General features: G+C 35.5%; 1 protein-coding gene across 2 annotated transcripts in view; it reads left to right on the top strand.

Moving 5' to 3' along the window:
- LOC129005134 (ADP-ribosylation factor-like protein 13B) overlaps positions 1-27,005 on the top strand; it is a 96,922-nt gene that overhangs the window by 35,794 nt on the left and 34,123 nt on the right. For both annotated transcript variants that reach the window (XM_054433954.1, XM_054433959.1), the window contains exons 3-7: positions 4,079-4,212; positions 4,353-4,468; positions 13,371-13,550; positions 14,410-14,605; positions 25,028-25,256. In XM_054433954.1, coding sequence (XP_054289929.1) covers positions 4,079-4,212; positions 4,353-4,468; positions 13,371-13,550; positions 14,410-14,605; positions 25,028-25,256 — 855 coding nt within the window. The remainder of the gene's footprint in view (positions 1-4,078; positions 4,213-4,352; positions 4,469-13,370; positions 13,551-14,409; positions 14,606-25,027; positions 25,257-27,005) is intronic.

Consider the following 27,005-nt stretch of genomic DNA (forward strand, 5'->3'; position numbering starts at 1 on the left):
GACAGTACCTGTTTAAAATCTGCTACAAACAATATTGGTTTTTTGCCCATTGGAACATGTCATCATAGTACTTATTTAATTTACGAATATATTTCCTTTACGGACCTATTCCATCTTTATTCCCAGGTTATTTTCTGAGTATCCGTTGAGGTTATATTCCACTTCATACAAAATATTGATTAAACACTACAATAAATCTCAAATTAAAAATGTTTTTTGTTAGTAAATTTACAAAGAAAGTGTAGAATAAATCTTTGAACATATGTTTTGAAATAAAAACAAAGCAATGGTTCTCCATTTAATCTTGAATTGGTAATTATTTAGTCAATGTGGTTATTTCATGGTAAACGGTAAAAATACACAAATTTGAAAAGTTTCTCAGTAAGATAATTTATTTCAACATTCTATGACGTAACTAAAAAGTCTTAAACATTATAGGTAACGTTATCGCTGGTATTATATAGTACAATGCAGAATTGACTGGCAAATAATTAATGCAAATGTAATATTGCTTACTGGCTTAATGATAAATCACGATCAGCTGTATTGAAGTAAACAAAAATCAGCAGTAAATGGTAAATGCCTTCTAATGATATTCTTATGGAGAACATTTTACGTTATATCTAATTTTGTGTTAAGATTTTGGGAATTTCACTATTTTTCCCGCCGTCACGGGATCGAGACCTTTAATTTGAGCCATCTCCCGTCATTCTACGACTTCCCAGTCACCCACAATTTTGACGCAAAGAATCGGCTTACGTAATTAATATATAGACTAGTGGCTTGAAGGGACATAAGTCCCTGAAAAGCTCAAATGTAAAACAAACTATTGTAATACAGTATAAACAAACTTAAATAAATCTAATACATATATCAGATATATATCCCAGTACAACATATCTTTTTTGTAAAAAATAGTTTGTTGTTTGTCTTTGTTTGCTTTTGTTGATGTTGTTTTTAATAAATAATTTAAATTACTCCAAAGGTTTAACTCTGCTGAAGGCAGACAACATGTTTGTGAATAAATATTAGTTTACTAAGGTAGCTTTGGTCTTTTGATAATAAAAAGGCTTTCCTGATCAAAATATTGGAAATTGTCTTCGTCATATACAGTATGAAAAGGCAAATAAAGGTGTGTTGAGATAAGCTTAGTTCTTAGTTAAAACCGCTAAATTAGCAACCCGACCCAGTTATTATTTCTAAGTGCATGCTCCTTTTGTAAACACTACAATAAATCTCAAATTAAAAATGTTAGTAAGTATAAAAAAAAGTGTAGAATAAATCTTTAACAAATGTTTTGAAATCAAAACAAAGCTGAAGTTTTCAACAATCTTGAATCGATTATTATTTAGTCAATGTAGTTATTTCATGTTGAACATTCCTTCAACACAACAATAACCGTTAAGTTAGAAGAAAAAAACTTCATAATTTTTTTCAGCCATCCTAAAGCCCCCCATACACGGGCGAGCATGTTCGCGAGCATGCTCGTGACGGTGTTGGCGACGAACATGCTCGCCCGTGTGTGGGATCCGTCGCGGCGAGCATGTTGGGCTCGGCGCTCGGCTCGTCGGACTTGGCGAGCCCGAACACGAACATGCTCGCGAACATGCTCGCCCGTCTGTGGGGACGACCATATGTTCGAGAGCATGTTCGCCGCTGCAACTTGGGTAGAGATAGGCTAAATGATTCCATCGATGTACCCGCTACTATGATTCCAGTTACACTCGTGGACTCATTACAAGTAACCGATCCGATTCCAAACAATTACTTCGTTACCGCCATTACAAAGTAAACGCAATAGACACATTGCACTTGTAATCATCATGGTGTTGATACTCTGATGTATTCCAGTTACAGTAATAGATTTAGAATCAATGTTTACAGAAGCTAAATAAATATTTATTTGTGTTTGTAACGCAATAAATATGAATTTAAATGAGTTTCCAAAATAGAGGGTTCATCAATTAAAATTTGTATATTATTACAGAAATGCGTATAATCAATTCTGTAGTAATTTGTCACAATAATTCTAAGAAAGGCTAGAATAAGCAAAACTACGAGAAATGTTATTGCACAACGATGGAATTTTAACCAACATTATTTTCAAACCATAGCGGATGAATTTAATCCGATAACTTCAGCCCTGGCACACTCGGTCTCGGCCGATTACAAAATCGGCCAAAAATAAATCGCCCATGATTTATGTCTAATAAATAATGCGTATGTTGCAAAAAAAAAAAAAAACTAAATGCTGTAATTGCAGCAAAAAATCGGGAGTATGCTAAATACACACAACTTGACTGTCACAGAGCACAAGAAAAGCAAGAATAGGCCTAGGAACCGCTACCGAGCGACGAGCATGTTCGCGAGCATGCTCGTCCGTCTCTTGGAAACGCCAAGCATGTTTGTCCGTCTGTTGACAACACCGAGCATGTTCCCGAGCATGTTGGCCAACATGCTCGCGAACATGCTCGCCCGTGTATGGGGGGCTTAAGTTGAATTCCTTTGATTTGAGCGATCTCCTATGATTATACTACTTATCATACGCTTAACTAATTTACTTAAAAATACACAAGTTTGCCAAATGCACAGTAAAATAATTGATTTCAACATTCTAAGACGTAACTAAAAAGTATTTATTATTAAAGGTCTAAAGTTATCCCCGGTTTTATATAGTATACAGTACATTGCAGAATTGACTGGCTGGATTGAGTAATCAAAATGTAATATTGCTTACTGGTTTGATGATTAATCACGATCAGCATTGGTCAGTATTGAAGTAAACAAAAATCAGCAGTAAATGGCTTCTAATGCATTTCTTATGGAGAACATTTTACATTATATCCAATTTTGTGTTAAAATTTAGGGAATTTCACTATTTTTCCTGCCGTCACAGGATCGAGACCTTTAATTTGAGCCCTCTCCCGTCGTTCTACGACTTCCCAGTTGCCTACAATTTTGACGCAAAGAATCGGCTTACGTATTTAATATATAGATAGATAGATGATGATGATTTGATTCCTTTTAATGCAAACAATTTTAAAATACTTAAGTTAGGGGACTATATTACTTTAGGATTTAGATATCTTATTATGAATGGTCTAATAAATACTAACAGAATATTAGCAGGACAAAAAATAAAAACATTCATCCATCAACCGTTATGTTTAATTAAAAACATATTATCAGGTCATCTTTGAATTTACTATTCGTACATGAATACGTTCTTCCTATTAGTTAGGTTTCTGATATTGCGATTCTAATTTAAGTTATTGATTTTGTTCGCATGATGTAGTATTAAATAAATCTTTTAAATACTTGACTGCTATTTCAGTAACTAAATCTCTAATATGAAATACTAACGGTCCTAATTGGTTGGTGTTGCTGGTTCGGTTAGCCTTAAAAATGTTTGTTAAGGTCCAATCAATAATACTCAATGATCTATCAATGATATAAAATCAACCCCTCAATCCCAATACAGTTTTTATATTCTGTATACAAACACAAAGACACACAAGAAGAAAGAACATTTGATGACAAGAACCGAAACAACTACAATAATTACAATAATGGAATATGAAGAACTGAAATGAAGTGAGTGTTTAAGTTATTCTCAGTGAATACTTTCAAACATTTACATCTAACAAAACTTTATTTAAATCAACTTATAAAAAACAATGTCTACCTGCGCAGAAACGAAAAGATCACGTGGTTCGCGGTGGTAGGTGGTAGGTGTGGCTGTGGCTCGAAATGGCCCAGAGTTCTTTTGTTTCTGGTATGTCTATAGGAATACACTGATAACATCACTCCATTCTACACTCACCTTGCATTTATTTTCAGCTTACGTTTTCAATGTACATCGCTGTCTCAGTACAGACAGTCAAAGCATTATTTTTAATAATTGTCCATGCATTTTCCAGCATAAAAGGCGAAGAACCATGTAAGGGATTAGATTAGTCATTGATACATAGGCCTAATTAAAGTTCTTAAACAAGTTTTTGTAAAGAACTTTTTCATAAGTAAATTGGATCCCAAGTGAATCATTGTGTATACATTAATTTGGTTTTGTGGTTTCCAGAACCAGTAGACTCCATTGTGCCTACAGTGGGGTTCAGCTCTGTGAAGCTGAAACATAGAGGTTACTCCGTTGTCATCTACGACCTCGGTGGCAGTCCTCAGATCAGAGGCATTTGGCATAGATATTTTGTCGATGTAAGTAAAGTAATTTCAAATACATAAAACTTAATCTGTTGCAGAAGTTAATGTTGAATTAAGTAGGCATGATTGTTACACTATCTTTAACTTGTTGGTCATTGACTTTTCTCTGACTTACCCAGCTTGTTGTTGGCCAGGTGCATGGAGTTATATACGTGGTGGATGCAAGTGACATGTCACGAATAGAAGAGAGCCGCAAAGCACTGCATGAGCTATTAGCACATGAGAAACTTGCTGGCAAACCACTTTTGTTGTGAGTATACTACTGTTGCCTTTGTCATTTGTAATCAATCATTCATGCATATATAATCATTTAGTGTTTTTGGAAAACTTTTCAACTGAAACTAAATATTTACCAACTGTTCATTAGTAGGTTTCATAAAGGATTTTGTATTTTTAAACTAGAGGTGTGCGAGTCGCTCGATTTTCGAGCCGAGAAGAGCCTGGCCACTACAAGTTTAAAAGATTGAACAAAAAGTCAGAAAATTGAGATGAAGCCGAAAACTTTTACGATCACAATCCCAGAACGTGTCTGGGAAGTTTGCGCAATCGAAAAACTTATGCTTTTGCCATGAACGCAGATGACGTTGATTATGTTTTTGTATCCGCGGGAGAAGAAGGTGATGTCTTTACACAACCGCAGATGTCCAGGAATTTTTATGATTGCAGATGACGATGATACAGTTTCCATGATTGATGGAGATATTCAGGATTTTGCCGCTATCGTGTGAGACGATGATTGTGTTTCTTTTACTGTGGGACATACTCGCTTTTTTACCTGATCGCAGAAGACAATGATGTTTTTGTCACCTCAGGAAATGATCATGGCAATACTGCAATTACGGGTAATAGTCATTATAACATTGTGATGAATGCAAATTACAACAAATACGATACATACTTAACTTATTTCCTATCTCCTATGGGAGCATAGGATGTCCAGAAGAGCTCTCCTCTGTCCCTGTATCCAGCAAGTGCCTTCACTTCTCCCAAAGTCTTGTTAACCTCTTTTGCTTTTTTAATAATGGTCCTCTTCCAGGTTTCTAGAGAGCGACCTCTTCTTCTGACACCTTAGGGGTTCCAATCTAGGGCCTCTTTCTCAATGGTTCCGTTTGGCTTCCTCAGCATAAGTCCTAACCACCTCCACTTCCTCACCCGAACCTGCAGTTTGACCCGAACTTGACCTGTTTCTCTCCATAAATCTTCATTTGTAATGCTCTCAGGCTAATGAATGCTCATGATACCTTGTAATACGGCGAAGACTCCTATTGATCAACACTTGCAGCTGAGACAAGTATGGAAAAGTGTCGACCTCCTCTATTTATTCTTTATCGCAGTTAAGAGCTTGTCCGTTTTCTGCATTCATCTTCATAACTTTAGTTTTCTGGTAATTTATCAAATGAGTCCTATGGCACGGCTTCAGCTACTTCCTTCATCGCATTCAACTTAAACTGCATATCCGTGTATCTCTGCGAAAGCAGCCATATCATCTGCGTAATTCAGATCTTCAAGACATCCATGTAATCCTCATAGCTGCATCCAAAACCAAAAGAAAAAAGGATTGGGGACAAGATGCATCCCTGACGAACACCCGCTCCAACAAAGATTGGCTGCGTCAACTTTCCTTGATGAAGTACCTGGCATTGATACCCGTCATACAGATATTTTATTATATTAATTATCTTCTGCGGTATTCCATTATCTTCAAGTACATACTTACGATACATGCAAAATTTAATATTGATTTTTTTAACAAATCTGACATGCAAACTCATGCTAGTTTAACTTAAGGATTTATTGTTAAATAATCAGATAAGTTAAGTTCAACTGTAAACATTAACTTCCTGCGTAAAACTTAAGCCATTGTTGAAGGCATAAAGAAGTGCTGGCATTTGAATTTTTATGCAAATAAATCTATTCTCTTATTTTGTGATACCGAATGATTGAATGTAATAGCCCAAAATAGAAACGTTTTAACCCAAACATACAAAAAGTAAACAAGTAATTTAGCATTAGGCCAAATCAGGTGATGATATATAAAGTCCAGTTGAAAAATATTACTTTTCTAAGGCTACGGCCACATGGGCGCTTTTTCACGCAAGAACGCAGCGTGAAAAAAAGCGAGAAATATGAGCAGTATTAAATGTAATGAGGTATGCCACATGCAGTGTTTTTTCACGCAGATGCGGCAAAATCACCTGCTGCGGGCCCGCAGAAGAATGGACTGGGCTGGATTTTTGAAGCTTGTTTTCACGATCTGTCCCTGGCCACACGGGCGGGAGCAATACGCAGCGTCGCTCAAGTGGTCCTTGCAAGTTTAAATCAAGATTAATGTAACTTTTTTCAGAATAGCGTAAAATATGTTTGGGTCTAGCCAACTACACATTACACGTTTTATCCTAAACATACGTCGACCTTACTGGACCACTTAATAATTTGTTCCTAAAAGGAAAGAAATTTATTTGGGCTAAAGAATGTAAAGGCATTTATGTAGAGAAATATTTTAGTTATATTCAAAGATTTGATGACAATCTTGTTAGAAATATTGATTTTAAATATGTCATAAGATTTATTTTATATTTATTTTTTTATACTAAATGTAAATAAATGAAAGGTTAACAAAATAAAATAATTATAGCGTTGTTTTCGAATCTAAATTAATATACCATTCATTTGATCACTAGTCAGACACAAGGTTACTATTTCGGCCATGAGGAAGATATACAACAGAATCACGTGAATTCATCAATCAACTGCGGGTTCCCACTGCATTTTGCCGCTCCTGGACTTCGACCGGCGTGAGAATAATCTATATTTTACCGCGTGAATGATTTACAACTGCCCATTCATAGACTTACCTCACTTGAAACCCTTTCACAATATCTAGGAGAAAAAATTGTATAATAAACTGCCTGAAAATATTAAATCATTAGAATCTCTTGAAAAATACAAAAAAGAAGTTACCAAATTGCTACTTAATAAAGGTTATTACAAAGTTAATGATTTTTTAAATGATGTATATATTTGATTTCTTAGCATATTGTATATAGTTATTATAGTTTTATGTATTTTAATTGTCCATGACCATTTTACCTGTTTCCCAGCTATGCTGGATCTGTAAAACATTGTGTGAAAATAAATGATTTGAGGTTGACTTTTATGCGTCCTTGATGACTGTTGGAGACCATAGATGGACCGGACCGTCTTAATAAACATACTTTGACTTCTTTTCCTGGCACAACAAAGTTTTCTGGCTGTTACAGTTCCCTTTCAGACCCGGGAATCTCAGTCTTGACCGCTTTAAGTCCTGAGCAAATTTGGAATAAATGTTGGTTTTTAACCTAGATTTCAAATACTAAAATTATTGATAAAGTTTGTTTTAAAGACGAATCCTTCATAATACCATATTAACCATTTCAGTTTCAGCAATAATTAGCATTATATACGTTTAAAAACATAAATAAAACAGTCATCAACCTTAACAGTTGCCTCTTTTCCCTATCTTACCGTGACATTGCAACAAAACAATCAGTGTTACCATAAGACATGAAGGCAGACTGCAAAACAAAAATTCCCAGCTGATCTCCATAACCTACACAATCGATGCGTACAGGTCTGAGCAACAGAAAGATCCAGAAACTCCAAAAAAACAAATAAACATCTAACCTACACAATCGTGTTGGTTAGGTTGTCAGGACTTAAAAATCTAATATATAAAATTCTCGTGTCACAGTGTTTGTCTGCAAACTCCTCCGGAACGACTTCACCGATCGTTATGAAATTTGGTGTGTAAATTCTGTAGGTATGCGAATCGGACGTAAACTATTTCCCGTTTCGAAATTCTTAAAAGGGCTCCGCCCCAGTGGCTCTGGAGTTTCCCATGTTAACCTTATGAGAAATGGAATTAATGAATCTTAACAGCTGTTTCAATTAAACAAGTTGGTTCTGTTCTATGATGTTCAATAGCATTAAAGTTACAAGGATTCCGGCAATAAATTGGTTGTCGGGAATGGTAATGGCAATGGTATCTTTCAAGCTGTTAGTAAAAAATCGTGGATCTATGTTACACGATTTCAAGTAGAGACCAGTGAAAGTGATGTGAAAGGCTATGTCGAATCCTCTTTCCCAAACAGGATGATTGACTGTGTAAAGCTCCCGACACGACACGACTCTTATAACTCGTTTAAAATTGGTGTGCCTTGTGAAATCGTTGAATCCCTGATGAAAGCTGACTTCTGGCCCTCAGGAATACTCATAGGAAAATATTTTCCTAAAAAAAGTACCAGGCCTACTTCTCATTCAAATCCTGTTTCCAGTGTAGAAGATCCTACTAGGACTAGGCCTAGTCATGGTAATTTTTTATCCCAGTCTGTGCCTCCAACTCATCCAACGTAAATATGGACTGGACACCCTGTAAGGTTAGAAGTTTATTCACTGTATTGACGTTTCTCTTTTTAAACATACAAGGTTTGGGCGATAAACACCTAATCCTTGAAAAAGACTTTCATAGTTATGATTTTATCTGCTTGTCCGAACATTGGGTTAAAAGTGACAATATCGATCTCTGTGGGCTTTCAGGCTACAACTTAGTCAGCAATTTTTCACGTACTTCGCAAGGTAGAGGGGGCACCCTAATTTTTGCCCATCAGAAACATCAATGTGAAAGGATTGACCTGTCCAAGTTCTGCGCAGAAAAAACTTTTGAAGCTAGTGCAGCTATAGTCAGAGCTCATAAACTACTTATAATCTCGATATACCGTACACCTGACAGTGATGAATGGTCTTTTCTAAACACCCTAGAAAAAGTCCTTAACTACCTCTCAAAGTGGCGTGACTTTCATATAGTTATTGGTGGTGACGTTAATGCACAGTTCGATGTAACTTCAGCACGAAGATCTGTCACGGAACTTCTTCATCTCCTTAGGCAATTCAACTTATACCATCAGAACAACCTACCCACACGTGGGACTGCCTGCCTAGACAACATATTCACAAACATCGGCCAAGAGAATGTCTACTGTGCTGTCAAGCAATTCCACTTCTCGGATCATGATGGACTATCTTTACATTTTGTGTGTGATAGTGAGTCAGTGCCTTCTCATACTCTAACATCCGTGTATAAAAGGTCTTTCTCAAAGCAAAATTGTGATATTTTTAAATGTAGACTCCAAAATATTGACTGGGAATCTGAGCTAAACATTCCAACCCACTTTCCCCAGCCTCCAGGTAAAGCTTTTGCATTACTTAATAGTACTCTTTTGCATGAAATAGATATCTGTTTTCCTCTGAACAAGTGTAATACAAAAACGAATCGTAATGTTAAGCCAAATAAAAGATGGTACACTGCCAACCTTAGTGTTCTCAAGGATCAATTAGATGTAGCCTATGACAAACTTAAAAATAATTTCTCACCTTTTTTAAATTCTGACTATTGTAACTTAAAGAAAGAGTATAAGAAAGCTGTAAATAATGCAAAACTTGTCTATAACGCTAAACTCATTGAAAATTCTGATAACAAGTGTAAAACAGCCTGGTCAATTGTTAAAAAGAACTGTCAATCTAACCTCTCCTTAGTAAATGTACCTATAGATCCAAATGTTTTTAACAAATCATTGATTGACTCTGTCGACAAAGTTAGATCTGAAATTAATCGCCCAAATGTTAATTTTAATGACCTCTTAAGTGCTTTCCCTGTTAGTAATAAGAATTTTAGCTTTGCCCCTGTCTCTTGTGACTACGTTTTGTCAATAATAGGTAAAATGAAAAATAGCAAAAGTAGGGACTATTATGACTTTTCTAACTGGTTAGTAAAGGAGGTTTCTGACCTCATCATTGTACCTCTCACCTATAGCATTAACACTTGTCTTCTAGAGGGACACTTTCCCGAGTGTCTCAAACTTTCCAAAATCATTCCTAAATTTAAGAAAGGTGATAGGAATAATGTGGGTAGTTATCGGCCCATAAGTCTGGTTCCTGTCTTGGCAAAGAATTTTGAGCATGTAATTTATGATCAAATCAGTCAGTTTTTTGAATCTAACTCACTTTTTAATCAACATCAGTTTGGTTTCAGGGCTGGTCGCTCTACCATGGGTGCTGTTGATGGCATGGTCCACACAGTCTTGAGCGCTTTTGAGAGCGGAAACTATGCTTGGGCCACGTTTGTCGACCTAAGTAAGGCTTTTGACTGTGTTGATCATGGCATCCTACTGCGCAAACTGCAGTATTACGGGATCCATGGTGGTGCGCTCAGTCTCCTTGAGACCTACCTCGCGGATAGAAGGCAGGTGGTTTGCATAGGAGGAGAGACTTCCTCTATTGCTACTAGCAACTGTGGCGTTCCCCAGGGGTCTGTACTTGGCCCGCTGTTGTTTCTTATTGCTGTGAATGATCTACCTTGTAACTTAAATGGAAATGTTTTTCAATATGCAGATGATACGACAATGCTTAGTATTGGTAGAGATATATCTAACCTCAAAAATTCTGTTGTTCATGGTATCAATAGGGTCACAGAATGGTTTGCTGCCAACAGCTTTCTTTTAAATAAGGACAAAACCTTGGACCTAATTTTTAGTCTTAGGGAAATTCCAGATACTATAGTGTCTAATAGTCATGTAAAATTTCTTGGTGTCACATTGGATCAAAAATTGTCTTGGGAGCCTCATATAAACCAACTTTGTACTAGGCTGAGTCGATTAAAGTGCCTCTTTAGGAAATTAAGTTGTGTAATCCCAATAGATTGTCTGTTAAATGTTTACTATGGCCTCTTCCAATCAGCAGTAAGCTATGGAATAATTTTTTGGGGAAATAGCCCACATGTAAAAAAGGTTCTTGTAATTCAGAAAAAGATTCTAAGAATAATAGCCAAAGTAGATGTTGTTGAACACCATAAACCAATTTTTATTGATTTTAAAATTCTCACTGTTGTTAACTTGTATATTTTTAATTTATTGTTAACTAGTTTTAAGAATTTAAATGCTTTTAATTGCCGTAAAGATGTCCACCAGCACAATACTCGATTCAGAAATAAACTTGACATTCCCTATGTTAGACTGGAGAAATCTAAGAAAAGTTATGAAATAGTGGGCATGCAATGTATTAATAAGATACCTACATTTATGTTCTCTCTCCCATACAATTCTTTTAAACAAAAAGTGTTCCAATGGCTAGCTGTTAATCCTTTTTACGAACTCAAAGAGTTTTTAGACCTTCCTTCTTCAAAGTTGTGTTTTTAGTTTGTCTTTGTGTTAACTATTATGCCTTCACCCAATGCCTACAACCTGTCTAATTTTGTAATGTTTTGCTAACTTTCAAATGGTTGTTTTTACTTCTCAATAGTGATAAACTCTGTGATATTAGTTTAAGACCAATTAAATAACTTAAAATGCAATTTTCTTTTTTCGTAGACTTCAAAGTACACTTTGTAACTTACTTCTTAATTTGACAACTGCTCTGCATGAAAAATGTTTGACTCTTCCAATACATTTGTAATATGTCTACTGGAAATAAACATGTCTTATGTCTTATGTCTTATGTCTTATGATTACCAACAGGGTGCAGCACTATTATTTCTTTTACATTTATGACAACAGCTAATTTGCAACCAAAAGGTGAGTGAGCGTAGCGAACGAACTTCAACCTGGAGGCGAGTGAGCGTAGCGAACGAGCTAACCTGAAGGCAAGTGAGCGCAGCGAACGAGCTCCAACCTAAAGGTGAGTGAGCGTAGCGAACGAACTTCAACCAGGACGTGATTGAGCGATGCGAACGAGATCATCTTGAAAATTAAACGTAACGGTACTTTCTTTCCATCGGTCTGTCTTAGGGGAAACCTATAACTTAGGCGATACGAAGTTCGCCGGGTCAGCTAGTTTACCTATACAAATGTGTGTGCTGGGTCTGAAAGGGTTATATACAGTTTCTTTTAGCTGTCCATTCAATAAAGCATTTATGAAATCAAAATTATTAACTTTTATAGATTTATTTCTGTTGCTATAGCCATCAATGTTCTGAGAGTGTAGTTTCTCACAACAGGAGAAAATTCTCTTTGTAGTAAACACTATACTTTTGTGTAAACCCTTTTGGTACTAGCTGAGCCTTGTAGTTTGTTAAGTCTCCATTACTGTCTCTCTTGATCTTAAAGACCCAATCTACTCTACTTAGTCGGAAATCAGACTTCGCTTTTCCAAAAATTAGCAACGGATATGGCTTTGTCATTCGCTTGTAAAAGATCATCTAATGTGCAAGACTGGTATAGGCGTAGAAAAATCAGTAGATGGCCAGGATCCTGAACAGCGCCAAACGCACACAAGATGTTTCCTCGTCTGGTAAGAGACCCCATTTCTGCATGTTTGTCTTCCATTTTGGTACCTGGACCCTGATTCGATTTAGGGTCTTCCACACCGTGTAATGTAGGTCTCCACCAGGAGCCAGGTCCTCCCTGGCTGGTATGGGAGGGTTAGTCAACGTGGCCTCCCACCTTGCCACCCGATCGCTTGAGAGTGATCAATCCAGAACTCGTGTCCGTGATAGAAAGCTCTTTCTGGACCGAAGCTGTTGCTCTACAGGTTGGTTGCCGTGTAATGGGTGATGAGCTTAGTCCTTTCTACTTTGGCAGCGACATCATGTCGGATTGATGGAGGGGCGATCCCTATGATAGGATAGTAGAGTTTGTGTACTGGGGTTGGTTTCAAACACCCAGTTACAATCCGAGCCATGTCGTTGACTGCAATGTCAACCTCTTTTGCATGTGACTATGCATTCCATACCGGTGCAGCGTACTCCGTAGCCGACACACATTGTGTCCGCACCCATCCAAATGAATAGCATTTCATTATGTTATGATTTTAGGGATTGCCCGTTTAAACTGACCTTTTGAGTTATCCGACCTAGGTCCGGTCCCATTGCGGTCGGTTAAGAGGGGGTCTTCTGTACATGCTGCATTATCAGCAAAAAGCCTCTTGACAAGTTCATGGAATTTAAGTTAATGTTAAGGAATTAACTTAGTTTGAGTTAGAGATACGCTATATTAAAATCCCAGGCTCGTGCCTAGCGTCCTAGGACAAAAAAAAAAAAAAAATAAAAAAAAAAAATAAAATTATACTAAATTATAATAGATTTTTATAAACTACGGGCTAATAAGTTATGCTCATTATACCAGGTTAGCCAACAAGCAGGACCAAGATGGTGCCTTGGACGAGATTGATATCGTAGAACGGCTCAATGTGGAAGCATTAGTGAACCAGCAGAAGTGTCCCACTCTGGTAGAGACGTGCTCCACTACTGGTGCACCTCACGGGAGGAAACCTCACGTAGACCCAGGCATCCTCAGTGGATATAGGTACACAAAATGCTTAAAATACAGATAAAAGAATTTATTGTGCTAGATGACTGGGATTTTTTGAGGAAGGAAATCAACATAGCAAAGTCTTTAAAACGATCTTCAATAATCTAGGAATCCACAATGTGGGATGCTTACTATAATTACCATTTAGTATCATTCTGTTCCTGTCCTTAATCGTACCTAGTTAGATGTCTTGTTTGCTTCCCTCAAATTTAAGAAATTAATTTCATAACTATTGATTGTGATGTTGTAAATATATTTCATTCCCCGACAGAGTAAAATAATGCTTGAATATCTTACATGTTGACTTTCAACCAGCAGTATTCATGTTTTTGAATCATGGTAATCAGTAATATTTCAATTCTAATTTTATAGTTTGTTTTGCCGTGATGGAAAGTCAAAGAGTACAGAAATATACTTTAAAAAAATTAAAACAAATGTGTTTTGGAAATTAATTATTGGAAGAAAAGATTTTATCAAAGTGAATAGAGTAGGCCAACTCCAAAACTTAATTTATATCATTTTGAGTTTAGGTATTTGTTAATTTTATGGGATATAATTTGTAATAATATCCTAAAAAATTAAATCAATTGCTTCCAGACCTAGCAATTGTGTAATATTGTTTCAGAAGGATTTTAATGTGGACTAGTTTAGTAATAAAAATATTTGACAGCAATAAACTGCTACGAAGAGTCAGAAAAGTCATCTTTGTAATCCCCACTACCTCCTCTACCTAGGTTTTCTCTTCCATAAGGCCTGTGAACCTCCCAACTAAGTGGTCACCAGCCACCAATGACTAACTACCATTTCTAAATAAATGTATTATTAAAAAATATCACGTTCAACGTGAAAACAGGTGGTTACTGAGAAGGATTATAAATGAATATGACAAGTTAAATGCAAGAGTGGAGCAAGACTTGGAGGAGCAGAGAGTAGCCAATGAGGTGGCTCGACAGGACTGGCTGCGACGTCAGGACACAGACCTACAGGCTGACTCTCTACCCTCAGACAACGAGATCACACACGACCCCTTCCAGCCCATCAACACATTGGTAAGTGACGCCACCTTTGTCTGCCGTCATGTGTTGCTTTGTTATTTGTAGCCATGTTTTTATTTTAGTAGACTTTTATTACAAAACCACTTAGTGATTGGATTACTTTGAAAAGAAGTTCACCAACTTGTCAAATTCAGAAATTTATATCCCAAATATGCTGTTTAAATATACTAGTGAAAGTGATGGTCAAAACCGGAAATGTTGAATCTCAAAACCTAAACGCAAAACATTTTTACTTAGCTGGTTACAAAGGTCAAGGTTACAAAAAATACAGGTATTAATAAAATGTTAAGTATGCAATCACTGAAAGAGATTGACTCCTGACCCTGACATAACATAAATATGTGACTGATAATCTTAAAGCCCAATACAACATCATTTTTTATAAACAAACAACATTAAAATAAATTAAACTCCTAACACCAACATAAACATGAATATTAGATTAATTAGAACATTTAGCGGTCAACATTTCTTTGTGTTCAGTTAATATTGATATGAAACTGAATATTTGAACTGTCTTTCCATTTATATAGTATTTAAGATGCCTTTTGAAGTTCAGAATACAATTTACTTGTTTCATTACTGTTAATGGTGGTAAGTTTGCTCTATTGCTACGATCTTGTGTGGATGCAGTGTTGAAGAAATAATAATTAAACACAAAATACCCCTGCCACAGCAAACATGCAGACTCAGCGAATTTCAACTTGTCTGATTACATATTTACTAAAATACTTCCATAAATAAGACATATTTATTCCCAATTTTTAAATAACATTAGATTTAACGAGTGCTTAGGTTTGCTGCTACAGAGAAGGTAAACAGTGTTTTTTGACCAAGCGTCAATAGTATAGGATGAAATAAAGAAGTTTACCAAATTTGATCAACATATATCCATAAACAAGTAAACTACAACAGTTTTCATTTTCTCCATAAGAATAACATGGGATTTTAAATTTGCATTTTTTTGAATTTTCTCCGTAATTATTAGGCATACAACAAAGCTTCAATATACAGTCCAACCTTGGTATAACGAATCTGAAGGGACCGAACTGAATATTCGTTATATCAAGGATTTTGTTAAAATGAGGTTCGTTATATTGAGGTTAGGTTTGCAGGAATTTCGCTAAGTCAAGGTTCAGAACCAGCGTCGGTCAATATAGGTCGGGATTTGACCTCATTAAAACACAATTAAAGTAGCATAGGCTACAATACTTTACAGTACAGTGTTTACATTGTAAAGTAGAACCACAATTATCTGGGGTAATTAAGGGGAGGGATCTTTAATATTGCACAATCATGACATTTCTAGTCATTGACCTTGGTACAGGTTACAAACTGTAATTTTAAAATCACAGCTTAATCTAACCCTCCTAAAACCTAGCCAAACACTCTATTGTATAGTCATAAACCACGTAAAAAACAAAACAAAACAGTAGAGATAGATTTGTAAGCTACTGCTCGTGATAGGCCGGTAGGCTACTTACAGTAGAGCACTGATTTATCACAACAGAGGAATCTCAATAACAATCATAAAGTATAGGATTGGTGTTGCTATTTGAAATAAATTGTATTGAAAATACAATTGATTGATTGCGTCGTCATCAGTCCTCTCCTCAGAGAATGAAATCAAATCAGTCATCAGTATATTACATAGCGTGCAGCGACAGCAGCAGCAGACAAAGATGTGTAAAACGGAGCAGACGAATATTAGCGCAAGCGATGACGTAACCTTTCCATTTCATTTGATAAAGAAACAGATTTTCCCATAACAATAATGGGGTGGGGGTTTTGTTATATCGAGGGAAAGACGTAGGCAATTCGTTAAATAGAGGTTAAATTCGCTATGTGGAGGTTCTGACAATGATAAATTCGTTATATTGAGGTGTCTTATTTCAGCAGAAATCACGAAAAATTCGTTAAATCAAGATCGTTGTTACGGTTTGTTCGTTATGTAGAGGTAAAATATACATTCTGTCTTTTGGAGAGTTCTAGGGATTTAAAAAAATTTGTTATATCAAGGAATTCGTAATATCGAGGTTCGTTATATCAAGGTTAGACTGTACTAAATTATTTCTTTTTTTAAGCTCTACAAAATGGTTGGAAAAGAAATTCCAAAATTTTATGTTTTTAGGGTCAAAAATGGGGAAAACCCAACTACTGGCAACTACTGGTCGGATTGGGCTGAAATTTGGCATGATGATAGATCACATTCCCGATTAACATATAGGCCTATTCTTATCTCAAAAATCCTTTCGGGCTCCGCCCCAGTGGCACTGTAGTTTCCCATGTTAACCTTATGAGTATTCAATTTGAAAAGGAATTAAAGAATTTTGTCTTTTTTCAACTAAACAAGTTAAAAGCTATGGTATTCAATAGCATTAAAAAGTTATAAGATTTACCAACAGGGTGCAGCACTATTACTTTTTTTGCAATATGACAACAGCTAATTTGAACTAAGCAGCAAATAAAGGCTGTGATACACAATGAGAACTTTCAAAGTAGGATTGTTTGCAGTTATGTTTATGTCTTTAATTTAATAAATAATATGTGATATTTTGCGAATGTTTGATAATTTACTTTTAGCGAATTTCCCTATAGGGAAGTAGCTATTACCGTAGGTCTCATGGTGTAAGACCTAGGCCTAGGACCGATTTACTTTTTCATTTTGATGTCCCCAGAGGCCAAAAATACCATTCATTCAAATTTCTATATATGTACATATAATATACATTATATATTATTCTTGAGGAGATCTTGATAGAGTTTATGATAAATGAAACATGAAACATTGCAAATTTTCCTTTAATACAAACGTTTTCAAGCAAAGTTTTACAAATAATGAAAAATGTAAAAATGAACAAAACAAAAAATGATTTCATATTTTGAGTTTACCTGAGTACTGCCAGAGTGAACGGATTTCATTAATCCGTGAGGACTAACAGGATCACTCTGGCAGTACTCAGGTAATCTTATACCTTTTATAATATATAACAAATGATTATACAGTATATAAGTCAAAGTCAAACTCATCTTTATTGTCACATATTTTTTCTTAAATGCTCTGGCACAGCCAGACAAAACAGGTGACATTGTCAAATTATATTAAAATAAACTAGCTTATTGATAAAAATAAATACATAGTAACGAAACAAACAATTCACATTGATTTGTCTTAGAGAAACTGATCTAGCTATACTATAATAATTCTTTTCCAACAAAAATTCAAAATTTTTTCCTTTAAAAGATACTAATCCTATTACTGATTTGTAGTACCCAGGCATATTGTTAAAAAACTTTTACCCATATAAGAAGGTGTCCTTTCCACAAGATTTAATCTGTGTATAGGATATTGAAAATCTGTATGACATCTAGTGTTATAATTTTGCCGATTATTTTCACTGTGGAGTTTTTCAAAATTTTATTCACATACAATAAACATTTAAGAATATACAAATTAGGGACGGTTAGAATCTTTAGTTCTTTAAATACCCCCGCCGCAGCAAACCTGCAGACTAAGCGAATTTCCATTTGCCTGATTGGATTTACACTAAAACTAGTGGCTTGTAGGGACATAAGTCCCTAAAAAGCTTAAATGTAAAACAACTTTTTGCAATACCGGTATTTAAACAAACTCAGAATAACATTATCTATGTGTCAGAATAGGCATCCCTACACCATATCTTTTGTTTAAAAACCAGTTTGTTGTTCTTCTTTGTTTGCTTTTGTTGATGTCATTTTCAATAAATAATTTGAATCACTCCAGTGGTTTAACATGAAAAGGCAGCAAACATATCATTGTTTGTGAATAAATACTGGTTTACTAAGGTAGCTTTGGTCTTGTGGTTAATGAGGATAAATAAAAGCTTCCCTGTTTGGAATTTTAAAAATTCATTGGAGGTTCGCCTTCAGATGAATTGAAGACGCCTGCAATTTCATCTGCAGTAGGCTTATTATACCTACGACGATCCATATTTATCCTGTCTACAAACCTAAGTTCTAATTCACTGTCACCTTGTACAACCATTTCTTCCGAAGCCCTTTTGTAAATTTGTGCAAATGGATTTTCTAATAGAATTTCAGCTAGTTTTGACAATATTTCAGGTTTTAAGTCACTATTTTCTCGACGCCTTTGACGAATTTCTGTTGCTGTTGATGTGTCAATAATGTACAATTGGCCATACACGGGGTCTTCATCATGTTGAGGCAGCAAATCTGAGATTGAACGATAAATCTGTCCTTGAATTTTGAAACAGTATGGTCATTTTCCTGGAATATCTTTCTTACTGGCTGAAAAATAAGCAAAAGCCATCGCACTGTTGCATTGTTGAATGAATTTATACAGTTGTGGGCTCTCTTCAAACAAACTTTTAAGTTCTACATTAGTTTTTGACTGAGGAAGGTTAATAAGTCCGTTATGGCAACATGTCATAAAATGATTATTCGTTAGTTCTTCTCTAAAATGAAGAGCACTACATTGAATGCACTCTTGGTCCAGTAATCCTGCATCATGAATATTTACATTTCTCTCGTCTACCGTGGGTCTCCTAAAAACGTCATTATCTACTCTTGCTCTCCTACGCGCACTGTCATTCTTATGAACAGTTCCCCGCCTTTGTGGTATTCCCCTGGCGCTCATATTAATTACAGTACTTATAATGAAAAGAATATATATCCAGCAGCCTACATACCAAAACATCTTGAATCCCTGGTGATTTTATAAAAGTATGATCGAATATGATTACTCTACGTTGTATATTCACTGCACTAAAAAAATTTACTTACGAAGGAATGCAAATACACCATTTTAGAACCAATAACATTTATATGTTATTTTAGTTGTATATATTTGCACAACCTTAACCTTAAAATGTGTAGAAATATAAAGAAAACAACATCATTTAAAATCAACTTGAACATATGATTTAAAAATAAAAACAAAACAGAAGTTAGATTTAATTTCGACTCTTTGATTATTTATACAGAATATTTATTCTATGTCGTTTATTCCTTTAACACGACAATAACGTAAAAGCATGAAAAAATGAAACTTGAGTATATGATTTAAATATAAACAAAGAATGCAGACGTTTTTCCGACTAATCTTCAATATTTCAGTTTTATTATAGTATACATTTCATAGTTGACTGGCTAAAAGTAAACCAAATGCGTGTATTGATCACTGTTTTCAAATCTGTGGCACAGCTGTTTTAATTTAAAAAGATGTAAACAAATTAAACCCCATGTTGTTTTAATGGGAAAAGTTTTATTCTGTTGCGAATTTATGGTAAAAAAATAAGAAAAATGAATAGTTTTCCCTCAAAACTCACGTCAAGACCTTTAAAATAAGACCCCTCCCATCCTTCTACGGCCATCCAGTCACTCACAATTTCTTTACAAAAATTTGACTTAAGGAATTATATATATAGATGTTTACTAAAAAATTTAACATTTATTCCCTATTTAAATAGAATTAGTTTAACAAGTACTTAGGTTTGCTGAATCAGGGAGGGTAAAACTGTTTTTTTTTTTATGTTAATAGTTAGTAAGAAATAAAAACCTTTCCCAAATTTGATCAAAATATGTTCATTGTTTAGTCAAGTTGCCTTTGTTTTTGGTATTAATTTTATATGTCTTTGTTTTTAACAGTCCATCTGTAATTCCCATCACATTACCATATGTCAATTTTCATTGTTGCATTCATTTGTCTCGAATCACCGCTCATAACATCACGCATTCATTTTTCTTGTAATAAATTATACTTTTTTTTACCAAAACCCTCAACTTATTCCTCTCTAATATAAATACACCGCACATTTGTGGTCCTATTGAGCCGCGGATTATATCTACGAACATTAGTGCAACTTTTTTCAAGTTTATTTTCAATGTCTCGGTTGAACGTATTTCATCCAACGTGAAGCCGCCAATGACAATACCGCATCGCCATTTTGAACTTTTTCGTCTACGTCACGATACAGTCCCAATGAAGACAACGCACCGCATCTCATCGTAAGTTATCAATATCAACACTGAAATAATAAAGAAACCCTGATTTTATTCCTCAGTCGTCCTTATCCTCAAATTCTCATTGAACGATCTAGGCCTAACTTTCAAAATGAGATTTTCCACATTTTCTAATAGATGCAAATTGCAATTAAATAAATTAAATACGATCAGTGAGTATATTCAATCGTGTCAATCAGAAATAACAGAAGCTCAAACCGCTAAACTTAACCTTTATTTACACGAAGCTAAAACAATTTCTGCCAATTTTGAAACTAACCTTGATAAGCTTCTTGATGTTGATGACGATACTAACGTTTTTTCTGACAGTGAAGAAGCTATTTTAAAGTTCCAGAACGACATATCAGAACTCTCAATTAACATTCAAACCGAAATTTCTCTTCTAATTCAGAACTTTAATGATGAACACTTGTCAAATATCTCGGCAACATCAAACCCAACCTCTAGGCCTACTCATAGCATTGTAAAATTGCCTAAGCTAGAACTGAAGTCCTTCAATGGTGACACTAAGACATGGATTTCCTTTATTAACCTTTTTGATACTACTATCCACAACAATAGTAGCTTATCCCTTGTTGAAAAACACCAGTACTTGATAAGTTCACTTGAAGGCGAAGCCTTACACTTAATCAAATCTTTACCGATCTCATCTGGCAACTATACAGTAGCCTATAATGCTTTACGGGAAAGATACCACTCGAAGCGTAGGCTAATCTCTGTCCACCTCAGTAAAATTTTCGATTTGCCCAATATTACTGAAAAATCTATCAAAAACCTCAGATCATTTTTAAATGAGTTTAATGAAAATGAACAAGCTCTTAGTGTTCTTGACTATAATGTCATGGAAGACAACTACCTACTAAGTATGTTGATCTTACGAAAAATGAATTCCAACCTCTGTCAAGTTTTTGAATCAAAACGCATAAATTCTTCTGATTTTCCTCAAGCAAGTGAAATAATCAAATGTCTTAAAGACTTTTGTAACAACAGTGAAGATGCATCTCTATGTCACAGTCAGCAAGCAGCTCCTCTCCAAATATCCAACCCTCACCAAGTTCCACGTCAAATTGATGAATCAATTCAGTTTCAACATCCTCCTATGGCCTTGATATGTACTTCAAATGATTTGAAATGTTTTTGCTGCCATAAAAATCACAAAATATACAGTTGCCCTGTCTTTAATAGTAAAACCCCTCAAGAAAGGCTTAAAGTTGTACGCGACTTAAAACGCTGCACAAATTGCCTTGGTAATCACTTTGCTAAACGCTGCAAGTCTACTAATACTTGTAAGACCTGTTTGAAACTTCATCACACACTCCTTCATTTTTTGAAGCCTACTAAGCCTATGGCTGATAACAGAAATCACTCCAACCAAGAACAAAAAGAAGCAATAGCAAACTCAAAAACTTCGAAACTGACAGCTGTAACTCCTGACCATTTTATTATCAAATCTTCTCTGACAACTGTTCCTGACCCAACAAAGATCTCACTTCTTATTGATAATTTACCTCAAAACATCACCCAAAGCCTATATGCTGCTGTTGGAGTCAAGAATATTTTAAGACCCCTCATCAGCGTTGTTTCATGTGGAACCTCAAGAAAGAAAACCTCAATGTGTAGACCCTGTTTGCTAAAACACACCAGCTCCTCATAGCTACAGACCAGCTGATCCTCATTCAAGACCATCATTCAAAGTGTCTTCATACCATTAAGCTGCATTCTTTAAATAATTACAACCCACTCTGGTCAATTCAAAAACATTTTTATATTTTTTCAATTTTTCTTTTGTTGAACCTTGTTGGTTCAAAGGGGGCGGTATGTTCAGTCAAGTTGCCTTTGTTTTTTGTATTAATTTTATATGTCTTTGTTTTTAACAGTCCATCTGTAATTCCCATCACATTACCATATGTCAATTTTCATTGTTGCATTCATTCGTCTCGAATTACCGCTCATAACATCACACATTCATTTTTCTTGTAATAAATTATACTTTTTTATACCAAAACCCTAGACTTTTTCCTCTCTAATATAAATACACTGCACATTCATAAACAAGCAAACTACAACAGTTTACTTATTCTCCATAAGAATAACATGGGAATTTTAAATTTACAATTTTTTTGAATTTTCTCTGTAACCATTAGGCGCATAATAACGCTTCAATATACTAAATTATTTGTTTTTTTAAGCTCTACAAAATGGTTTGGAAAGAAATTGCTAAACTTGATGTTTTTTGGGACAAAAACGGGAAAAACCTATTTTTACCCTATAAAACCCCAGTTCCCATAGTCCGATCATGCTGGTTCGCGAACTCGTTTGAATAAATGTAGGTTTACACGTTTATACCAAATTTCATCAAAATCGGATAATTTTTGTTCGAGTTATCGTGCTAACGGACACATATATATATATGAATTTGAACGGATGGTGTTTTTGGCCTCTAGGGACCTCAAAACGAAAGAAAAAAATTGGTCCCGCATCCAGGTCTTACTATGAGTACTACCGTAATAGCTTATTCCCTATATGGGAAATTCGCTAAAAGTTGTTTGCAAGAATGTGTTACGGGTTTAAAAGTCATAATTCTAAGTATTCTTTTTTGAAGTTAAAAAGGTTGATAAGAATCAGAGGTGACGCCCAAAAGCTCTATTCCATACTGTAAAATTGATGAAAATAAAGCGTGATAAATCATTAGTCTAGTGTTTAAATCAACAACATTTCTTAAGACCATCATTTGAAAACATACTGAATTTAACTTTTTAGAGGTGTTATGAATGTGGTTCTTGCAATTCAATAAACTATCTACATCAATCCTAAACAATTACCTGTGTTGCTAAGATTTATTTTTTCATTGTCAAAATAAACAAAGCCTTCAATGTCGCCCCTACACTGTGCAGTTTAAAATTTTACTATTTGCGTTTTAATGTGGTTCATTTTCAAACCGTTAACTTTAAACCATTTTGACAGATCTTGAAGAGCTTGATTCAAGGCTAAACTTAGTTCATGACTGTTTTTTAGCGAATTTCCCTATAGGGAAGTAGCTATTACCATAGGTGACACGGTAAGACCTAGACCCCAGGACCGATTTACTTTTTCATTTTGATGTCCCCAGAGGCCAAAAACACCATTCGATCAAATTTACGTCCGTGAACGCGATAACTTGAGTAATTTTTGTCCGATTTTTATGAAATTTGGTTTAAAGGTGTAAAGCAGGATAAACTTGAATGAGTTCGCGAACCAGCATGATCGGACCATGGGAACGGGGCTTTACGGGGTCTTATGGGGTTTATGGGGTAAAAATTGGTTTTTCTCACTTTTGACCCTCAAAACACAAAATTTCCCAATTTCTCTTTAGACCTTTTTAAAGAGCTTAAAAAACAAATAATTTAGTATATAAAAGTATTTTTGTTTGGTTATTAGTAACGGAGAAAATTTAAAAAATTGTAAATTTAAAATTCCCATGTTATTCTTATGGAGAATATTGTCAAATGTTGTAGTTTGCTTGTTTATGGATATATTTTGATCAAACTTGGCAAATTTATTTATTTTGTACTAAGCTATCAATATTTTACTATAAAACACACTTTATTAGTTTCCTTGTAGCAGCAAACCTATGTACTCGTTAAACCTAATGTTATTAAAATATATTTAATTGAAAATCAATTCAGACAAATGGAAATTCGCTTAGTCGGCAGGTTTGCTGTGGCGGGGGTATTTTATTTAATGATGGCTGTCGTATCGTCAGCATATAAACATATAAAGCACTAGCTGTTGTACCCGTGCTTTGCAACGGGGAGAGAACACGAAATTGAAACATTTTGATTGGCTATGGAGAAAATTCAAAAAATTGTTAATTTAAAATTCTTACGTTATTCTTAATATGGAGAATATTGTAAAATATTGTACATGTAGTTGGCTTGTTTATTAATATTTTGATCAAAATTTGCAGATTTATTTCTTTCATACTAAGCTGTTGATATTTTAATAAAAAACACAATTTATTAGTTTCCCTGTAGCAGCTAACCTAGGTACTCGTTAAACATAAATGTTAATCTAATAGATTAAATTAATTGAAAATCACTGCAGGCAAATGGAAATTCGCTTAGTCGGCAGGTTTGCTGCAGCGGGGGTATTTTTTATTGTTTAGATGCAGTGGTAGAACATTATGGCTATGGTAGATCTGTTGTACTATAGATACCGTAAATTTATGATTCAAATTTTCTCAAACCGTGTCTTCCCCCATTGCAAACACAAAGCACGAGTATAACTGCAATAAGCATCTTATACTTATAGGCCAACCCCGTACGAAGGACGGGGACTCTGCTAGTTTTTTTTTTTATATTTTGACACTGAACTTTAAGTCAGTTGTAGTAATCCTCTGCCAATCTAAATTGACAGGTGGAACACAATGGGTATACATCGGTGAATGGCCATGTGGCGACCAATGGCCATGTCACAGCTTTGAAGCCTCTAACTCCCAGTGACAGCCCAGACAGTAGTAGTCACACAGTGGAAGGAGAGTACATTCCTCTACACTCTCCTGTCCCCTCACCTCCACCACCCGCCGAGCCTAACATACTGGTCATCAGCGAACCTCAGCCAATAGACATTGTCATGGCTGTTAAAGGTACGTGTAGTTACTAAGGTATTTAATCTTTTATTACCTAACAAACATTCAAATATTTTAAAGTCTCCTGTGAAAAGATTATAAACAAAGTCACTTGATTTCAAATCAATCAATCAATCAATTATTGAGATGGGGACGCCACCTAGGTGCGTATTTTAACCCAAATATGAGTGAATGATGAGTGTAGAATGGTGTGTGATGACCTGTGTAGCTTTGTTACTGACTAAGATCAGCGGTTTCATTAGTCAGGATCATTTATTCAAAGCCCAATGATCAGGAACCAGCGACCTTTTGATTACTAGGCGAGCACTATAACCACTCAGCTACCCAGCAAAACTAAAATAAAAATAAACTAGGTGTTCAATGCTGTTGTCTACTTGCAATATTGAGCGGAGCTAGCATATTAATCGAATACTTTTCCAAAGTCAATTCTACATCTGCATCTGGTTAACAAAAATGGGATGTAAACTTGCAGAATCATAAGTCAATGCTAAATTTAGTTCATGTAAATGAGATGTCTCCAAAGTCAATGGTACATCAATCTGCTTCACATAAATGAGAAATCTACTTGCAGCATCCAAAGTCAACAATGGTATATTTGGTCAAAATGTTAAATGGAATGAGCTGTTGGCCCGTCAGACTACGTATGGTAATCAAGTAGGCAATTAAAACTGAATATAATTCAGAACAGCTAGTTTACACGCATATAGACACATTCTATGGCGCTACTCATACTACACTCATCTCCATTCATACTTGGCTTAAAATACCTATTTTTGTGTGTTCGCCAGTTCAAAGTAAAGTATTAAAGTATTCTGGAAGCTTTAATAGGGAAAATCATCTTGTAAACAAATTTCATGTGATCACCTATTTCTTTCATCCGATTATAATAGGCCTATACAATATGCATTTTAAATCCCATAGTTTTACAATGAAACAGGAATATTGTATCGATTTGAAAAGCCTTGAAGTGTGAATTGCGGTCGATTCACACACACTGGTTTAAAGTACAGTAGCCACAATCCACCTTCCATAGCTTACTATCACTTACCGGTACTGTACCTTATCTTACTCAGTGGCCACTGAAACCTAATGAGGATTTTTGCCTTCCTTTCTCTTCTATCCCCTGCCTCTTTTAATGTAGATCCCAGTCTGGAGATTTTTTTCATTGCTTGGTCCAAGTGATTGTATTATTTAAGGCCATGACTGATATCCAGAATACCAACTTCTTTAAGGTATGGCTCACACGGCCAAACTGGAGAGAGCAACGAATGGCAATCGCTGAAATATGGGACCAAGATGCCAGTAAGCCGCTGAATCTTGCACACCTGAAAATCTGATGGGTCAATTGCAGGCTCAGACGGAGAGTGGTAGTCTTGCAATGCTTTCGCTGCCTCGGGTTCGGTCACTCCTCCCGAAACTGTAAGGGACTCGATCGAGGAGAGAATTGCTTCCGTTATGGTGGTTTGGGCAATAGGAAAAACTGTGCAGCAGTAGAGCGCTGTTACCTCTGTGCAGAAAAAGGTCACTCAAAATAACAACTCATGAGGTCATATTCCTGGGACTGGGCGATGCAGTGTTTTAAAGACTGCACTCGACCTTGAAAAGGCCAAGTCTTGAAAAAAAGGTGAGGATTCTCCAGGGTAATCTTGAGAGATCCAGGGCGGCTGACTCCCTGTTTGATCAGATAGTCCAGGAAATCGGCGCCGATATCCTTCTATTCAGCGATCAGTGCTGTGACAGAAATCC

The sequence above is a fragment of the Macrosteles quadrilineatus genome, unplaced genomic scaffold (genome assembly GCF_028750875.1).
Source record: "Macrosteles quadrilineatus isolate MER2022 unplaced genomic scaffold, UCM_ALF_1.0 Scaffold_1__1_contigs__length_201487025, whole genome shotgun sequence".
Taxonomy (NCBI): Eukaryota; Metazoa; Arthropoda; class Insecta; order Hemiptera; family Cicadellidae; genus Macrosteles; species Macrosteles quadrilineatus.